General features: G+C 40.3%; 1 protein-coding gene across 8 annotated transcripts in view; it reads left to right on the top strand.

The window, feature by feature from the left end:
* The window catches only part of ITCH (itchy E3 ubiquitin protein ligase), a 131,964-nt gene that overhangs the window by 47,002 nt on the left and 64,479 nt on the right, over nucleotides 1–20,483 (top strand). For 6 of the 8 annotated variants that reach the window (XM_033186153.1, XM_033186155.1, XM_033186154.1 and 3 more), the window contains 3 exons: nucleotides 4,914–4,959; nucleotides 5,938–6,009; nucleotides 19,266–19,423. In XM_033186153.1, coding sequence (XP_033042044.1) covers nucleotides 4,914–4,959; nucleotides 5,938–6,009; nucleotides 19,266–19,423 — 276 coding nt within the window. The remainder of the gene's footprint in view (nucleotides 1–4,913; nucleotides 4,960–5,937; nucleotides 6,010–19,265; nucleotides 19,424–20,483) is intronic. The other 2 variants (XM_033186157.1, XM_033186160.1) reach the window with 1 other exon arrangement.

The following is a 20,483-nucleotide window of genomic DNA, read 5'->3' on the forward strand; positions in this document are numbered from 1 at the left end:
TCTGTTGAGTGAATGTACCGGGTTTTAACATTTTTATATCAAAGGACATTTGCTTAGCCTTTTTTTTTTTTTTTTTGCCGTTATGAGCAGCGATGCATTGAACATTTTTGCGTATGTTTATTAATAAACAGATTTAACGTTTATGTTGGGTGTATGCTTGAGGGTAGAATTGCTGGGGTATTTTTATTTTCAGCTCTACAGTATTTATTGCTTCTTCAAATATGCTATTTGTTAGGATTTTTTAAACTGAGATGAAATTTACATAACATACAATTAACCATTATGTAGAGTGTACACCTTAGTGGTGTTTAGTGTGTTCATATGATATACATCCACCATCTCTCTCTCTAGTTTCAGATCTTTCTTGTTACCTGAAAAAACAAAAACAAAAAAACCATTTATTTCTTCTCCCAAGCCGTGATAACTACTAATCTGCTCTCTGTCTCTATGGATTTGCCTATTCAGGAGGATATATCACATAAAAGGAATCATGTGACTTTTTTGTCTGGATTCTTTACTTAGCATAATGACTTTGAGGTTCATCTAATTTGTAGAATGTGTCAGTACTTACTTTCTTCTTATGGCTGTGTAATAATTCTTCTGTGTGTATATGTGCCACAATTTGTTTATCCATTCATTCTTTGATACACATTTGGCTTACTTCCATTTGGCTGTTACGAATTATAAATAATGCTGCTATAAGCATTTGTATAGAAATACGTTTTCATTTATTTTGGATGTATACCTTAGGAGTAGATTTCCTGATGCTTGTTTTTGATAGTTTCTCATTTCTTCCTTGTAACTTTTTTTGATACATCAGATTTTTTTTTAAACGTTCTCCATTTGATAATTCCAGTGTCTGAAATCCTTGGGTATGTAAATGGTTTTTTGTCTCTTCCTCATTGAGGTTTGTTTTCATTTGCATTTGTTCTTCGATTGCAAGTTTATATTTGATCTTAATCGGTTGGAATCTTAAGGGCCTAAATTGGGGATTCTTTGCCCCAGATAAAATTTCTTTTGCTTCTGCTAGTTGCTAGGGTGTACCACTGAACTGGGAACACTTCACCTCCTTTTCTACATGTGTATTTCTAAAATGGATCAGACCCGTACCAGCCTAATGTGGCAGGCTCTGGTTCGGCACCCCAGGTTTGCTGCTTACCCAAGACTTTCTAATCCATTTGAGGATTGAAAATGGCCCTCTGGGCAACCCAGTTTTTCACATTTGCTCACTGCATACTTGTGTCCATTCACTTTGTTTTTTTTTCTTTTTGAGACTGGATCTCGCTGTGTTATCCAGACTAGAGTTCAGTGGCTATTCAGTGGAGCGGTTATAGCACACTGCACCTTTGAACTCCGGGCCTCAAGGAGTCCTCCTGCCTCAGCTTTTTGTGTAGCTGGGACTTCAGGTGCTCACTACCACACCTGGCTTCAGTTCACTTTTTTGTTTTTGAGATTGCTAGACATCCAAGAAATAGGAACGATGTGTTAAACTGCTTTATCTAGGAGCTATTTTGTGGTGGGAGGGCAGGCCATTTTGACGAGCTTAATGAGTAGAAGATACCTTTGTAGATCTTCTAAAATTTCTTGTGGGTAAAATGTGCGTTTAGCAATCTGAAAAATTTTCTTGAGGAAATTTGGATTGGGAATACCTTTAAAAGGCAATACATTTGTAAAATGCAGTGGTTAAGAACAACCATTGTTCTCTTCTTGGACGTTCATTGTGTAAGTGTTAGATTTTTGTTGTAGTTGTGAACTATTCTCTGGTTGTAAGCAGAGGATAAGATCTAAATAATTTATGCCATAAATTTCATAGTTATGGCTTCACTTTATATTGGAGTGAAATAAAAGAACGAATATTCCAGGCATAGTGGCTCACACCTGTAATCCCAGCACTTTGGGAGGCCAAGGCAGGAGGATCACTTGAGTCCAGGAGTTTGAGACCAGCATGGACAACATGGTGAGACTCCATGTATTCAAAAAAAATTTTTTTTAATGTAGCTGATTTTGTGGTGGCATGCATCCATGTATCCTCCCACTTGGGGAGGCTGAGGTAGGAGGATTGCTTGAGCCTGAGAGGTTGAGGCTGCAGTGAGGTATGACCATGCCACTGTACTCCAGCCTGGACAATACAACAAGACCTTTTGTCAAAAAATATATATATATATAGAAGAAAAATGAGCCTTCTTTAGACTTTCCTAATGAGATGTAAATTTTGAGAAATAATAGTTATTGTGACTGCTTATATGTGCTAGCACTGTGCTAAATGTTTACATGTTTAATTCTTACAAATACTCTATGAAGTAGGTGTCATCCCCATTTTATACATGCAGGAAAAGGTATAGGAAGTCAAGTATACTTTTGTAAGGTCACAAAGTACGTAATAAAGCTAGGATACAAACCTAGGCAGTGTGCCCTCAGAATTCATGTGATTAAAATACTGTTCTTTGTCACTGTAGTGAGAAAGTTTAGAAGTAGCAAATCATGGTTGACTTAAATGGAGTATTCCTAATGGTTTTCTTAATTTTGAGAAAAGTGAACTAGTAATAGACACATTTTAGTAACTTATGCTGGATAGTTTGTTGTGGTTTTCTGATTTCATTTATATCCCATTCATAAGCCATTTTAGGGGACTGTATTCCGTATTAAAACATTCTTAAACTGAAATTTACCCTTTATAGCCAAAATGTATTTCATTTTTTTTTTTTTTTACCACATTAACATCTTTATTGAGTTCTGTTTTATACAACATAAAATTTACCCATTTCAAGTGTATAGCTTAATGAATTTTAGTAACTTAAGTGAGGGATTCAACTATCACTGTAATTTAGGTTTAGAACATTTTTATCCCCTCAGTAAAATCCCTCTTGCCTGTTTACAGGAGCTTCCCTTGTCACTGTCAGCCACAGGCAACCACCACTAATCTATTTTTTTTTTTTTTTTTTTTTTGAGATAGAGTCTTGCTCTGTTGCCCAGGCTGGAGTGCAGTGGCACGATCTCTGCTCACTGCAACCTCCGCCTCCCGGGTTCAAGTGATTCTCCTGCCTTAGCCTCCCGAGTAGTTGGGACTAGAGGCGCCCACCACCATACTCAGCTAATTTTTGTATTTTTAGTAGAGACGGAGTTTTGCCATGTTGGCCAGGCTGGTCTCAAAGTCCTGACCTCAGGCAATCCACCTACCTCGGCTTCCCAAAGTGCTGGGATTACAGGTGTGAGCCACCACGCCCGGCCTTTATTTTTTATCTCTAAAAATTTGTGTTTTTCTGAACATTTGTATAAATGGAATCATAAAATATGTGTTTTTTTGTGTCTGGCTTCTTTCACTTAGCATAATGTTTTTGAGGTTCATCCATGACACAGCGTGTTTCATTAGTTCTCTTTTATTACCAAATAGTATTAATTCCATTCTATAGACAACATTTTATTCACATACTATTTTAAAGATATATATTTCTAGAGTGGATGAGACATTTACCAACTTTGCTAAGTATGGTATAGTATAGTGGTGACTCATTTTTTTAAAATTAATTAATCCACCAATTATGCTTTGTTGTAATATGGTAATAATTTCACTGTTTTAAACTATGATTCTATCCAGGGACTATTGTTCCTTTACTAAGTGAACCTAGATGGTTGAACTTGAGTTCTTGTTTCTGCGTTTGATAATTTTTCTTTCTCTTTCCCTGTTTACCATTTGTTTTTGCTTCTTTTTTTTTTTTTTGAGGTGGAGTCTTGCTCTGTCGCCCAGGCTGGAGTGCAGTGGCCGGATCTCAGCTCACTGCAAGCTCCGCCTTCCGGGTTCACGCCATTCTCCTGCCTCAGCCTCCCAAGTAGCTGGGACTACAGGCGCCCGCCACCTCGCCCAGCTAGTTTTTTGTATTTTTTAGTAGAGACGGGGTTTCACCGTGTTAGCCAGGATGGTCTCGATCTCCTGACCTTGTGATCCGCTCGTCTCGGCCTCCCAAAGTGCTGGGATTACAGGCTTGAGCCACCGCGCCCGGCCTGTTTTTGCTTCTTTAAATGTACCTACCTTTAGCAGCCTCCCTGCAACACTTTTTTGAGATGGGAGTTTTGCTCTTGTTGCCCAGGCTGGAGTGCAATGGCGTGTTCTCGGCTCACTGCAACTTCTGCCTCCCGGGTTCAAGCGATTCTCCTGCCTCAGCCTCCCAAGTAGCTGGGATTGCAGGTGCCTGCCACCGTTCCTGGCTAATTTTTGTATTTTTAGTAGAGATGAGGTTTTACCATGTAGGCCAGGCTGGTCTTGAACTCCTGACCTAAGGTGATCCGCCCACCTTGGCCTTCCAAAATGCTGGGATTACAGGTGTAAGCTACTGCACCCGGCCCCTCCAACACTGTTACGGTAAAAAGATCTTGACTGAATCCTAAGAATATTTTCCATCAATAAAGCAAGAAGAAAATATGAACATTGGGGCGTTAATTTTTGGCCACTTGGATTCCCATTTGTGGCTTTCCTAATTTTTAAGCTGTTTTCCAGGCCCCTGCATAAGAGAGACATTATGGGTTTTTCTATTTCTGGAATCGATTTTATTCTGCTGGTGATCAGCACTTTTTTATGAGGTATTTGGAATACAAAGATGGTTAAAACACTAGGCTTAAATTAGATTTAGACGTATCTAAAAAAAAAGGCAGGAATAGTAGTGCATGAGTAGTATACCTTTAGTAATTAACATCCCTTATCCATTAATTATTAAGCATTTGCACAAAATTTTGGTAGACTTTTTTTGCAGTCATGAACATGACATTTTTCCTTTTAAAGTCATGTTGGAATTTAAGTTATAGTATGTTCTTTATTACAAAGATTTAATAAAAGGCTTTGCTTACATGGCATGTTTAGAAAAAAAGCGTGAAAACTACTCTCTTGAAACTCATTTTCTGTTTAAACTTTGATGTTAAAGGTGCTTCTCAGAATGACGATGGCTCCAGATCCAAGGATGAAACAAGGTAAGCATTCACTGATTGCTTACCGCAGAATGCGGAGAGAGAGATTTCCTAAATACTCATTTTAGTATAAACTTCAGGTTCATGATACAAGAATAAATGAGTGTCAGAAAGAATTCAGAACTGAAGAAGGGAAATATTTGTGAAAGATTGAAGGCTCTTAGCTTATTGGATTACAGCTATCTGGAGTGGGCTATGGATAACCAAATTGTTGATACTTCTTTTACTTGTAGAAAATATACTGGCATCTTTTCAGAGGCAGGACATTCTAAACCCCAGAGCCATCACTGGGCTGTTAAGTTTCTTTTTCAGAAAAGCTGAGATAGGAGCTTTACACATATGTGAATGTCACCACTAGCTGTGGTATCATCTGGGCCTTCATTAGAAGGGGTAGAGCTTTGTACCAGTTGTTTGCTGTTAGCCTAGGTTTAGCACTTGCATGTGTCTATCTGCCTTCAAGTTTGGACCTCAATGTGGGGAAAAGAAAGAGCGATCAGATTGTACTGTGTCTGTGTAGAAAAGGAAGACATAAGAAACTCCATTTTGATCTGTACTAAGAAAAATTGTTCTGCTTTGAGATGGTGTTAATCTGTAACTGTAGCCCCAACCTAGTGCTCACAGAAACATGTACTGGATTGAATCAAAGTTTAATGGATTTAGGGCTGTGTAGGATGTGCCTTGTTAACAATATGTTTGCAGGCAGTATGCCTGGTAAAAGTTATCGCCATTTTCCATTCTCGATTAACCAGGGACACAATGCTCTGCAGAAGGCCTCAGGGACCTCTGCCCAAGAAAGCCTGGGTATTGTCCAAGGTTCCCCCCACTGAGACAGCCTGAGATATGGCCTCATGGGAAAGGAAAGACCTTACATCCCCCAGCCTGACACCCTTGAAGGGTCTGTGCTGAGGAGGAGCAGGGAAAGAGGGAGACCTCTTTGCAGTTGAGATAAGAGGAAGGTTTCTGTCTCCTGCTCCTCCCTGGGAATGGAATGTCTCGGTGTAAAGTCGACCATTTGTTCTATTCTGATAGGAGAAAACCGCCCTGTGGCTGGAGGTGAGATATGCTGGCAGCAATACTGCTCTGTTACTCTTTGCTACAGTTAGATGTTTGTGTAAAGTGAAACATAAATCTAGCCTGCAAGCATATCCAGACACAGTACCTTTCCTTGAACTTATTCATGATATAGATTCCTTTGCTCACATTTTTCCCTGCTGACCTTCTCCCACCATCACCCTGTTGCCCTGCCACACTCCCCTCGCCAAGATAGTAAAAATAGTGATCAATAAATACTAAGGGAAATCAGAGACCAGCGCTGGTCTCTTGGGCCCACTGTTCTTTCTCTGTACTCTGTGTCTGTGTCTTACTTCTTTTCTCAGTCTCTCGTCTCCACCTGATGAGAAATACCCACAGGTATGGAGGGGCAGGCCCCCTTCATCTAAAAGGTGTTGAAAGGCTTGGGCTATGTGAATTAACTTAGACTGCTTATTGGTTATCCTGGAAACTGGTAATAGCAGATAAAATTAGGAAAGGAGATGATTCTGCTTTTAAAGCAGTAAGTGGCATGTCTTAACCACAGAGTGCAGTGATTATAAAATTCCATTTCATTCTTTGTTTTTCTCAAATTGCATAAGCAGTGAGTAGGAAGAAGATGATGAACCACGGGAGGAGTAGTCAGAAGGGGAGAAGAATGAGAAAAGTAATGTCACAGACTGTAAGGGAAAATTATCCACAAAGATGGGATATTACAGTGCCAGATGTTGCAGAGGAGGATAGGTGAAGCAAGTAGAACAAAATACTGATGGTTGTTGAAGCTGTCCTGGTAGGTACATGGGAGTTTATTGTATTAGTCTATCTGCATTTGTCATCTATGGGTTTTGTTTTTGGGTTTTTTTGGGCTTTTTTAGACAGAGATTCGCTCTTTCACCCAGGCTGGAGTGCAGTGGCGTGATCTCAGCTCACTGCAACCTCCATCTCCCGGGTTCAAGTGATTCTCTTACCTCAGCCTCCTGAGTAACTGGGACTACAGGACACACCACCATGCCTGGCTGTTTGTATTTTTAGTAGAGATGAGGTTTCGCCATATTGGCCAGGCTGGTCTGGAACTCCTGATCCCAGTGATCTGCCTGCCTCAGCCTCCCAAAGTGCTGGGATTACAGGCATAAGCCACTGGCCAATATATGGAAGTTTTTTTTGTTTGTTTGTTTTTGTTTGTTTGTTTGTTTTTGAGATGGAGTCTCGCTCTGTCACCCAGGCTGAAGTGCAGTGGTGCGATTTTGGCTCACTACAACCTCCACCTCCAGGGTTCAAGTGATTCTCCTGCCTCAGCCTCCTGAGTAGCTAGAATTACAGGTGTCCGCCACCATGCCCAGCTAATTTTTTGTACTGTTAGTAGAGACGGGTTTTCACTATGTTGGCCAAGATGGTCTCAATCTTCTGACCTTGTGATCCGCCCTTATCGGCCTCCCAAAGTGCTGAGATTACAGGCATGAGCCACCGTGCCTGGCCAATATATGGAAGTTTTCATAATAAAAAGTTAAAGACAACTCATCAAGATCTTTAGGGAAATCATAGTTTGTAAAGCTGTTGTGTCTTACCTAATAGATACCTACCTTCACATTTTTATGACGAAGAATCATCTATACTAATCTCACAAGAGGTAGAATATTAAGGAGCAGTAACTTCTTGCCTAGAAAATAACAGATACTTTTATTCTTCACTGTGATTAAAATCAGTGGGGCCGGGCGTGGTAACTCACACCTGTAATCCAGCACTTTGGGAGGCTAAGACAGGAGGATCACTTGAGCCTAAGAGTTTGAGACCAGTCTGGGCAATTGAGTGAGACCTCATCTCTACAGAAAACAAAACAACAACAAAAAAATTAAAATAAAAAACAATAGTTAGGCCTGGTGGCACGTGCCTGTAGTCCCAGCTGTTGGAATGGGGAGCGCGCCCAAAGTGGGAGGATCACTTGAGCTGGGGAGTTCAGTGAGCTGAGATCATGCCAGTGTACTCAGCATGATGACAGTTAGACCCTATCTCGAAAAAAAAAAAGCAATAGGACAAGTTTAAAAAATTACATACTTATCTGTAGACTGAAGTCTACTATTATGTCTCTTAAGTCTTTTTTTAGTATGATTATTTTTAGTAGAAGATTTCTTGAATTCCTGAAAGTTCCCCCATAAAATGTTTTAGTATTTCAGTTTGCATTGGTCATTAACCTCTTCTTTTACACAATAAACCTGTATCTTTGCATTAATAAGTGGGTGTGTGATCAAATTTTATATGTTGATTAAAAGGTTCTGTTATGCCAATGTGTTGTTGCTTGCTTGTTTTCTGCAAGTCTCTTTCTTACAATATTTTCATCAAACCACTTGTACTCTGGAGATCTTTAAATATCTTATAAAGGCATTGCTGGATCCCCTACTTAATGCTGTTTCATCAGTGCTTTTTATCTTCCTACGTGAATCATTGTCATAAATAATTTGGGGAACAATGTCTTCTAGGTTTCTGAGACTGCCTGACGATCTTTGAGTACGTCTTTTGTGTTAAGCATAAGTTCCTGTGCATCAGCTTTTATTCCAGAGCACACACACCTTTGAGATGATGGGTTTGAAAAGCATTTTGTAAACTGTCAAATGCTGTTTAAATGTTACTACACAATTATGAGTAGTAGTCATAGCTGTGACTGCCTTTTCTCCTTTGCTTTTGTTTGCAGATTTCATGACTATAAAACTAAAAGGCAGGGCAGTATATACTTAGTGGACAAGGGCTTCACATCCTTCCCTCCATCCCCACAGTTATCATTTAGGAAGTTTACTAATAGCCTTAGGTTATTTTAGCTTTTGCTCTTAATTCAAGTGCTGTCTGTATCATGAATGTATTTGTTGATCTGTTTTCCTCACAGCATGTCAGGATGTTTTATGTTTCTCAGTGTTGTCTTCTGTTCATTTATTTATTTATTTATTTTTATGAAGTACCAAGATGATTGGTGCCTGATTTTCAAGATTTTGTCATTAGATGTGCGTTTTTTGGGTTTTTTAAAAATTTATTATTATATTTTAAAGACAGGCTCTCGCTCTGTTGCCCAGGCTGGTCTCAAACTTTTCGCCTGAAGCAGTTGCCCTATCTCGGCCTCCCAAAGTGTTGGGATTACAGACATGAGCCGTCACGCCCAGCACATGTGCCTTCTTGATTGTTACTCTTTGATTTGAATATTTCTTATGACCTTGTTATACTATAATAGCATTTTGGTTGTCTGAGATTCTCTATCCTGTCCATAACTTATGAACTTATGTGTAGGTCAGATGTATATGTATATTGAAATTAGCAGATATTTGTAAGATTATGGAATAGGGGAACAAAGTTATAATGGCACATAATTAGCAGCTAATTGCTTTTTTTTTTTCTTTTTTATTTGAGCCCGTGTCTCGCTCTGTTACCCAGGCTGGAGTGCAGTGGTGTGATCTCGGCTCACTGCAACATCCACCTCCTGGATTCAAGTGATTCTGCTTCAGCCTTTCGAGTAGCTGGGATTATAGGCACGCACCACCACACCCAGCTAACTTTTTGTATTTTGAGTAGAGATGAAGTTTCACCATGTTGGCCAGGTTGGTCTCAAACTCCTGACCTCAAGTGATCTCTCCACGGTGACCTCCCAAAGTGCTGGGATTATAGCTGTGAGCCACCACACCCCAGCCAGCTAATTGCTTTTCAAAGCCAATGGTGGTGCTGGTTCCACTGACAATTCTGTGTACTGTATAGATTGCCGGATTGATTTTCACAATCTAGTTTTAGTTTTAGCCTCACACTTTACTAAAAGAACTTAAACTTATTAAAATAAATAAAATAAACCGCCAGTACTATTTTAATATGACCCTGCTTCTCAAACTTTAGAGCACATTAGAATCACCTGGTTAATTAGGTTTGGGGTGGGGCTCAAGATTTGCATTTCTAACACATTTCCATGTGATGCTGATGCTGCTAGACCAGGGTCTGCATTTTGAGAACACTATGGTTAGACACACACGTTTTTGCAAATTATAACTATTATGGGAAATAACAACAGATAATGGAAACAGACTTCTTATATAATGGAAAATTATATAAGGGCTTCCCCAAAGTCCAAGCATGCAGAATTCGCTAGAACTGTCACTCTGTCTTAATCTCATACCCTTTTATTTGAGAGATGCTTTGAATCTTTTTTTCTTTTTGAACTGTTGTTGTTTTTATGTTTATTATTAGAAAATAATACATGATTATTTTAAAAGATGTAAATTAAATAGTGTATAAAGTAAAATGTATAAAGCCTTAATGGAAGAAATAATATTTGACCTAAGACCTTAAAATAGAGCTATAAATTGTATATGCATGTCTTAGAGGAATTGGAGGGAAGAAGGAATTCTAAGGAGAAAGAAGAAAAACAAAGGTGGCGAAAAACACAGGTTGTTTTGTAGGAAATCTTTAATCACAATATTTAGCTAAAGATACAGTAATTTCAAGGGAAAAATGGCATTTGGTGATTTGAGAGTAGAATCAGTCCATTTATATTTATTTGCCCTTATATGATAGACACTATGCTCAACATGTCTCAGTTAGTCCTTAAATGTTTATGAATTAGGTACTATTGTCTCATTTTTGTAGGTGATGAGAAAACAGGCTTGGAAAGGGAAAAGAACTTGCTTGAGTTAATAGCGTTAAGTGGCACAGTTGAACCTGGAACTGCCTTACCTTCAGAGCCTGAGCTCATAACTATCATGCTTTATTGCCACCTGAAGTTGGGATACAACTATGTGCTTAGCCATTAATAAATGTTATTTTTATTGTTAGATAGGTTGGGACCAGATGGAGGTTTGCAAATGAAGATTTACAGAAGTTTTTTTTTTTTTTAATGGAAAGGAATGCCTTTTAAAATAATTTGATTTTTGTTTTGTTTTGTTTTTAAGACTGAGTTTTGCTCTGTCGCCCAGATGGGAGTGCAGTGGCGCAACCTCGGCTCACTGCAACCTCTGCCTCCTGGGTTCAAGTGATTCGCCTGCCTCAACCTCCAGAGTAGCTGGGATTACATGTGTGTACCACTAGGCCTGGCCAATTTTTTGTATTTTTAGTAGAGATGGGGTTTCACCATGTTGGACAGGCTGCTATCGAACTCCTGACCTCAGGTGATCTACCCTTCTTGGCCTCCCAAAGTACTGGGATTACAGCATGAGTCACCACGCCCAGCCTAAAATATCTGAACAGGAGACTGCGTGATCAGAACTCTGTAGGAAAAAATATTTTGACAGTGGTATATAGTTTGGATTATATGGTGAGTGAAGGTTGAAAGTCCTATATGGAAATTTGTTACAATAATCTGTTGAGAGGTAATGAAGGCTAGAACTGAGGCAGTGATGGTGGAAGAGTAGAGGGAGAATGTGAAAGTGGAATCAACAGGACTTAGATACTGAGTGTCAAGAAGCACAGGGAGATAAAAAGTAAAATTGCCTTGGAAAAACGGCAGTATCATCCATAGAACCAAAACCTAAAAGGGAGAGGAGACCATAGGAAGGGAATGTTTAGAGGAATAGGAGGAACCTGGCAGGGCACGATGGCTGACACCTATAATCCCAGTGCTTTTTGGGAGGCCCAAGAGGGATAATTGCCTCAGCCCAGGAGTTTGAGACCAGCCTGAGGGACAAAGCAAGACCTCATCTCTACATAAAATAAAAAATTAGCCAGGTAAGGTAGCATGCTCCTGTAGTCCCAGCTACTCGGGAGGCTAACGCAGGAGGATCCCTTGAGCCCAGGAGTTCAGTGTTGCAGTGAACTGTGATTGTGCCGTTGCACTCCAGCCTGAGTGACAGAGCAACACTGTCTTTTAAAAAAAGGAAGATAGGGAGGGCCTTGGGATGGGAGAGTTATTCTAGATCTCCCGCATTTAGTTGATAATTTGATACTGGAGGATGGGAGTGAGATAAAGAGTAGAGATTGATTTGGGAATCGTTCTCTGAGATAACCTTAGAAATCATGGAGTTTGAGATCCAGGGAAAAATCTGTGGAGAAAGAAAAGGAGAACAAGAACACAACCATAGAGACCTATATTTAGTGGATAGTAGGAAGAGGACAAACCAAAAAAGGGATGATGAGAAGTGGGAGTACAAGATTACAAAAGCACTGTCACAGAAATTAAGAGAAAAATGTTTTTTAAAAGATGGTACATTTAGCCAGTAGCGGTGGCTCACTTCAGTAATCCCAGCACTTCAGGAGGCGGAGGTGGGCGGATCATTTGAGGTCTGGAGTTCAAGACCAGCCTGACCAACGTGGTGAAATCCCATCTCTACTAAAAATACAAAAAAAGGTAGCTGGGTGTGGTGGCACGCACCTGTAATTCCAGCTACTCAGGAGGCTGAGGCAGGAGAATTGCTTGAACCTGGGAGGTGGAGAGTGCAGTGAGCGGAGATCGTGCCACTGCACTCCAGCCTGGGCGACAGAGTGAGATTCTGTGTCAAAAAAAAAAAAACAAAAAAAAGATGGGACATTTAACAGTATCAAACGCTGCAAAAGAGAATTAAGTCTTAGATTAATAAGCTGGGGAAAACTGGCTGTTTGGAAAAAGAAAAATCAGGTTAGTGCCTTAGCTTATCCCAAGATGAGAGTAGATTCGATGTTGACTTTTAAATTGATTTTTAAAAATTAAACTAAAACCTCTAGAAGAAAATATGAAGAGTTAATTCATTGCTGAATAAATTTTGCTATATAGAAATATAAAACTCTTAAAATTTAAAAATGTAGTATCAAAAGCAAAGGAAGTATTTAACCAATATGAGATGCTCAGTATTCTCAGATTGTAAAGATCTCTTAAAAATAGGCAGAATTATTCCCTTATGATAGATAAATGTACAAAAAACATATATAGTTCATGAAAGAAACTCAAATGACCTGTAATTATATGAAATATTGTTCATCTTCAATTTAAAAAACCATTAACAATTTTACTTACCAAATTGGCAAAGATTTTAAAACTTTATGGTGAAATGGGTATTTTGTTTTTTGCGGTACATAGTTTGAAAATGTCCAGCAAATGGGAGAACAGATCAATTATTACCTTTAAAACTATTTTTTAGGGCCAGGCACAGTGGCTCATGCCTATAATCCCAGTACCTTTGGGAGGCCAAGGCAGGTGGATTGCTTGAATCCAGGAGTTCGAGACCAGCCTGGGTGACATGGAGAAACCCTGTCTCTACTAAAAATACAAAAATTAGTCTAGAATGGTAGCCTGCTCCTGTAGTCCCAACTACACAAAAGGCTAAGGCAGGAGAATCTCTGGAACCTGGGAGGTGGAGGTTGCAGTGAGCTGAGATCACGCCACTGCATTCCAGGCTAGGTGACAGAGCAAAAATCTGTCTCAGAAACCAAAAACAAACACTATTAAAAAGAAACAATTTAGGCCGGATGCAGTGGCTCACGCCTGTAATCCCAGCACTTTAGCAGGCCGAGGCAGGTGGATCACCTGAGGTCAGGAGTTTGAGACCAGCCTGGCCAACATGGTAAAACCCCGTCTCTACTGAAAATACAAAAATTAGCCGGGTGTGGTGGCAGGCACCTGTATTTCAAGCTACTGGGGAGGCTGAGGCAGGAGAATCACTTGAACCCAGGAGGTGGAGGTTGCAGTGAGCTGAGATGGTGCCATTGCACTCCAGCCTGGGGGACAAGAGCGAGACTTTGTCTCAAGAACAAAACAAACAAAAAAACAAACAAGCAACCAGTATTTTTCAGCTTTCAAAATATTTGCATGTTTTGACTTGGCTGTTTTATTTTGTAATCTGTCTGAAAAAGAAATCCAGGCAGGGCATGGTGGCTCACACCTGTAATCACAACACTTTGGGAGGCCGAGGTGGGTGGATCACTTGAGCCCAGGAGTTCGAGACTGCCATGGTCACCATGGATAAACCCTGTCTCTACAAAAAATACAAAAATTAGACAGGTGTGGTGGGGTGTGCCTGTGGAATAGGAGAATCACCTGAGCCTGGGGAGGTTGGAACTGCAGTGAGCAGTGATTGTGCCTGTGCACTCCAGCCTGGGCAACAGAGTGAAACAATGTCTCCAAAAAAAAAAAAAAAAAAATCCCCAAAAAGACTAATGAAAAGAAAATGATTAAATTGTGGCGTGTCTATATACAATTTTCTGCAGTCATTCAAAATGATTTTCAATAATTTGGGGGAAATGCCCGATATGTACTGAGTAACCAAATAAAAACCCACCCAGAATATGAAACTATTACACAGTGTGTGATTGCAGTCATACCCAATGCAAAGGACTGACAAGAGATAGCCCTATATAGGATGGCAGATAATTTTTATTTTATAATTAGAGGTTACATTTGTTCTTTGAAAGTCTGTTTTAAAAATTAAAATGGGGGCTAGGCGCAGTGGCTCATGCCTATGATCATGGCACTTTGGGAGGCTGAGGTGGGCAGATAGCTTGAACCCTGGAGTTTGAAACTAGCAGGGGCAACATGGCAAGACTCTGTCTCTACAAAGACACACAAAAATTAGCTGGGCATGGTGGTGCATGCCTGTATTCCCAGCTACCCAGGAGGCTGAGGCGGGAGGATCACATGAGCCTGGGAGGCTGAGGCTGCAGTAAACCATGACTCTGCCACGGCACTCCAGCCTGGGTGACAGAGCAAAACTCCAAAGGAAAAAAAAATTAAAATGCACTGACTATATTAACTGCATTTTGTTTTTTTTTTGAAATGGAGTCTCACTCTATTGCCCAGGCTGGAGTGCAATGATGCAATCTTGGCTCACTGCAACCTCTGCCTCCCAGGTTCAAGTGATTCTCCTACCTCAGCCTCCTGAGTAGCTGGGATTACAGGCGCGCACCACCATGCCCAGGTAATTTTTGTATTTTTTTTTAAGTAGAGACGGGGTTTCATCATCATGTTGATCAGGCTGGTCTCGAACTCCTGACCTTGTGATCCTTCTGCCTCGGTCTCCCAAAGTGCTGGGATTACAGGCATGAGCCACCGCACCCTTCCAGGCATGAGCTTCCGTGCCTGGCCAACTGCATTTAAAAAAAGAGTATAGTGAAGGAAAGGGGAATGGGAAAACAGCTTGAGGAACAGATAGGATTGAGGAAACATTTTAGGTTTGGGTGATTTATTATATTTGTGGAGTAAGACAAAAGGTCTGTAAGAAAGGAATGTAATTAAGATGCAAGAAAGGCTGGGCGCGGTGGCTCAAGCCTGTAATCCCAGCACTTTGGGAGGCCGAGACGGATGTATCACGAGGTCAGGAGATCGAGACCATCCTGGCTAACAGTGAAACCCCGTCTCTACTAAAAAAATACAAAAAAAAAAAAAAAACTAGCCGGGCGTGGTGGCGGGCGCCTGTAGTCCCAGCTACTCGGGAGGCTGAGGCAGGAGAATGGCGTGAACCCGGGAGGCGGAGCTTGCAGTGAGCTGAGATCTGGCCACTGCACTCCAGCCCGGGCGACAGAGAGAGACTCCGCCTCAAAAAAAAAAAAAGATGCAAGAAAGCATTAAAAGATGTTGGGCAATCCTAGAGGTTATAGTCTGCCATCCAGGACATACTAGGCAAATCATCCTTGAAGAAGGGGAGAGAGACTTTTTCAGACATGGGAAACAGATGAAGATAGTTAGTGGCACAGAGAAATTTTAAGGTATGGGAGAAAGTTGAGGGATAGCAGATAATCATTATTTTAGGGAAGAGGAAGAGTCAGGGATAGCTACAGATTGGTATTAGCAGTTTGAGGAGATGGAAAAGATTTGCAAGGGGCACTGGGGATGGGTCCAGGAGTGGATTAGAGATGTAGAAACTGATTGATTTCTAAGCAGTATAGATAACCCAAATGAAGTTGTTGAATAATGTCAACTGTAGCTAATGTTGGCTTGGTCTCTTTGACATAATCCAGTTTTAGGAATTTGAATACTCTATAATACAAATATATAGACTGAAGCACAATTTTAATTGTTTTCTATCTTTTCCCTAGGTCTGTATGATTGTATAGGACTTAGAGCTTTTTGTCGTGCCAAATTATTAATTTCTTTATTCACATTAATTTTAATACCAGCACACTAATCTCATTGAATCCATGGTTTTACTACTAGGTTGGGTTGTCAAAATCATCCATCATTTATAAGCTGTGATTTGTTTGTTTGTTTGTTTGTTTTTGAGACAGTCTTGGTCTGTTGCCCAGGCTGGAGTGCCATGGTGCAGTCTCCGCTCACCACAACCTCTGCCTCTTGGGTTCAAGCGATCCTCCCAGCTCAGCCTTCTGAGTAGCTGGGACTACAGGCGCATGCCTAGCTAATTTTTGTATTTTTAGTAGAGATGGGGTTTTGCCATATAGGCCAGGCTGGTCTCAAACTCCTGATCTCAAGTGATCTGTCCACCTTGGCCTCCTAAAGTGTTGGGATTACAGGCATGAGCCACTGTGCCCCGGCAATTTCTTCTTTTTAATAAGAGGGGAGAAAAGAGTTTTTGTCTTAAATAATTGCAAGTGAAAACCTCTGACCTTATCTTTACTGGGCCCAGTGGAAAATTTATCAGGATCATTTGTAGAGCAGCCTGCTCTTTAATATACTAGTTTACTTAGTTTATTTACTCCACTAAAATACACCTGACTTCTCAACTGGAACATTCTTCAGCATTACTTGTTGGTCAGAGAGAATAGTAGTGGACAAAGTAGATAAGGGATTAGTTGTGGTGAAAGAATTTCTGGGAGGAGAAGCAGTTGGGCAAGGGTGAAGGAATTGAAACTACTAGGGAAAGTAGCCTATGATGAAGCTCAAGTGAGGCATGAAGTGAGCTGATGAACTGTAAAGATTGTGGGAGGAGTTGAAGGTTGTGATGAGACTGAATAAAAGATATTGCAGGAGGCAGGTAGAATGAATAGGAAGTTGTAGTTAGAAGGATTTTAGAGTTCAGGATCTAGAAAGAGGAACAATTCTCAGTATCAAGGAAATTTAAGGAGTTGTGTGGATTATCAGATAATTCCATTGAAAAATTGAGATCAAAATGTTAGAAGGGTACACAGCATTGATGTTAAAATTCCCAAAATGTTAATCCCCAGCAACAAATCACAGCATTTTTGGAATCCAGTTTCTGCTGTACCTTTATCATAGTAGGTTTATCTCATGCACTGAATGTTCCCCCTCCCTCACATATCCCTAAAACTTGTCTAGCACTGAATGTGCAATTTAGTATGAATTTTCTAGCTGAAAGACTTTTAGGAATCTTGTAGTCAAGATAATACATTTTAGGATTCATTCTTTGGTCACATAACTCATCAGTAGCAGAGTCAGAGCTAGAAACCTTAATTTCCCAATTTTTGGTCTATTCTACTAGTTGTTACCTGTTATTTAAAAAGCAGTGGGAACTCTTCTTTCAAACTAATTAAGAATCTCTTAAAATAGCATGGAGAGACAATATGCAGTCTTAAATGGTTTTGGAAACCTCAATTAGAAGGGAAGCAGTGTCAAAGCTGACTCTTCCTGCATTCATACTATGTTCTGCAGGTAGTCAACACTAATCAGGTGCTGACTGCCAATTACTGAGTTGTCCCTCTATTAAAAATCCCTCTATTAAAAAAAAGTAGTGCTTGTCATAACTTACTCTCCACATATATAATCTGGGGATCTTGTTAAAATGCTAGCTCTGATGTAGTAGGTCTAGAATAGTTTTGAAGTTTGGGCATTTCGGACAAGCTCCTATATAGTGCTTGTCCTTTTGTTTTAAAGACCACATTTTGAATAGAAAGGCCCTAAAGGATTTCTGTGGTACATAGTTTGAAAATGTATTTTAAAATATGAGGATGGGTACGCAGCGGCTCATGCCTATAATCGTAGCACTTTGGGAGGCCAAGGAGGGAGGATTGCTGGAAGTCAGGAGTTCAAGACCAGCCTGGGCAACATGGCAAAACCCTGTCTCTACAAAATAATTAGCTGGGCATAGTGGTGGGCGCCTGTAGTCCTACCTAGTCGGGAGGCTGAGGCATAAGAACTAGAACCTGGGAGGTGAAGGTTGCAGTGAGCCAAGATCACACCACTGCACTCCAGCCTGGGCGATGGAATGAGACTCTGTCTAAAAAAAAAGAAAGAAAAAAAAAAACTATGCGAGGAGAGAGATGTTAATTAGCTTGACTGTAGTAATGTTTTTCACTATGTATATCAAAACATCATGTTATACAGTTTTTATTAAAAATAAATCATTGCAATACACGTTTTACAGAAAAATAATTAATACATGGTACTGCGTCTCTGTTTCTTTGTTTTGTTTGAGACAGGATCTCACTCTGTCTCCCAGGTTGGAGTGCAGTGGCGCAAGCTCAGCTCACTGCAACCTCCACTTCCCAGACTCAAACAATCCTCCCACCTCAGCCTCCTCAGTAACTTCGACTACAGGCGTGCCCCACCATGCCCAACTACTTTTTAAATTTTTTTGTACAGACAGGGTCTTGTCATGTTGCCCAGGCTGATCTCTCACTCCTGCACTTAAGTGATCCTTTCACCTCAGCCTCCCAGAGTGCTGCAATTACAAGCGTGAGCCACAGCACCCAGCCTCTGTTAATTGAATCTATTAGATTTTATTTTGTTCAGGCTTATTCTGAAATTCCTAGGAGTATGGGTTAGTACTGTGTAGTGGTTTGGAGGTAGTACATACCAGAGCCTTGGCTGAGACATCTGCAGACTGGCTACTTATGCCCTTGTTTCTAATCTGTGACTAGAGCCCCTCTGGAAGGAAAAGGAATCAACTATATTTAGCTAACAGTAGCAGTAGCTTTCAGTCTGACGTTTCCTGTTAGTGTTCTTCCCTCCTTTCTATCCCTCCAGTTGATGTCATTGCTTTGAAGAAACGACAGCTCCTTTCAAAAAAGGTCTGTGGGTACTTCTACTCTAAATCACTAGCTTTGAACATTTTGTGTACCATTGTACTGAGGCGGGGAGTATCAGGGTCCAGTCCCTGGGAAATACATGCACTTCGTTCTCCTAGCATGGAAAAACCAGACCTGCCTCAAACTTGAATTAATATTAATAGCCAGTGGAAACCAGGAAACAACAATGGTAAAGTTATCTGTGCTTGTGATAAAGTAGTACCCTTTATAAGGATTTTGAGAACCTGACTTTGTTCCTGTTCATATAGGGCCTCCTGAAGGCTTATTTGAAATATGAACCAGCATACCTAATAGTTCTGAATGGCCACAAGCATTCCTGTGCCCTTGGACAACCCATCACTCTATCTCTAGATGTTAAATTCAGGGAGTATTCATTATTTTTCTTTCCCCCTTCCTTTTCCCCTCTTCTTACCCAGACTGAGCACAAATGGATCAGATGATCCCGAAGATGCAGGAGCTGGTGAAAATAGGAGAGTCAATGGGAATAATTCTCCATCACTCTCAAATGGCGGTTTTAAACCTTCTAGACCTCCAAGACCTTCACGACCACCACCACCCACCCCACGTAGACCAGGTTTGTGTTCCAGCTCTCAGTACTCTCATAAATAATGTTCTGGTTGGCAATTAATTCTCAGGTAAGCGTCAGGAAATTCTTTTAGGTGAATTTTCTGCGTGTATTTTTACATTTAAGATTTTGGAAGAGAATGATCTTTCTATAGGTAACCAAAAGTGCCTTTTTCCTAAGTTTTTATTCAAGGTGACGTTACTGAGGCAGTGCTCTATTGAGAATGAAAATGACGTGCATAATATAAAGTGTAGGCGGTGCAGATAACATTGCAATAACATTGCACCTTTCTTACATGGTTTGTAACTATAACATAAATGTATTAAATAGTCAAGAATCTGGTTGCTTATTCCTAGTATATCCTTTAAAAAGTTAGTAAATGAAAACTCAACAATGCTAAATGACTCAGATTTTAAATAAAAAATACACAACAGATAAGCATGTTTTAGGTAGTAAAAATGTGAACACCTACAGTTAGAATATCCATTTCTCTGATAGCCAGAACAAATCTTTAATCTTATCTTTTATTATTTCTCTCTGCTAATATATGGGCAGGGAATGTAGTGTAGTTAAACCAAATATTACTGGGAAAGTACATTAGTTCTCTGCAAATCATTTTCTTAAATGAATTTCTATTCAGTTATACATCCTCCCCTTTTTATTTTTTAATTTTCTGAGACAGGGTCTCACTCTCTCACCCAGACTGGAATGTGGTGACATCTCAGCTCACTGCCACCTCTGCTTCCCAGGCTCAAATGATTCTCTAGCCTCAGCCTCCTGAGTAGCTGGTACCACAGTCATGAGCCACCAATGCCTGGCTAAATTTTTATATTTTTTGTAGAGATGGAGTTTTGCCATGTTGTCCAGGCTGGTCTGGAGCTCCTGAGCTGAGAGTAATCCGCCTGCCTCGGCCTCCCAAAGCATGGGAATTACGGGCATAAGGCACTGCAACCACATCTTCCCCTTTTATAGATAATTTGATTAACAGTATATTGTGAGTCTTTAAGATGTCTTTATTGTAAACTTGTTGACCTCCTCTAGACATTGTTTTGTCCACAAGTATTTCTTA

Source organism: Trachypithecus francoisi, unplaced genomic scaffold, assembly GCF_009764315.1.
Source record: "Trachypithecus francoisi isolate TF-2019V2 unplaced genomic scaffold, Tfra_2.0 Lachesis_group21, whole genome shotgun sequence".
NCBI lineage: Eukaryota > Metazoa > Chordata > Mammalia > Primates > Cercopithecidae > Trachypithecus > Trachypithecus francoisi.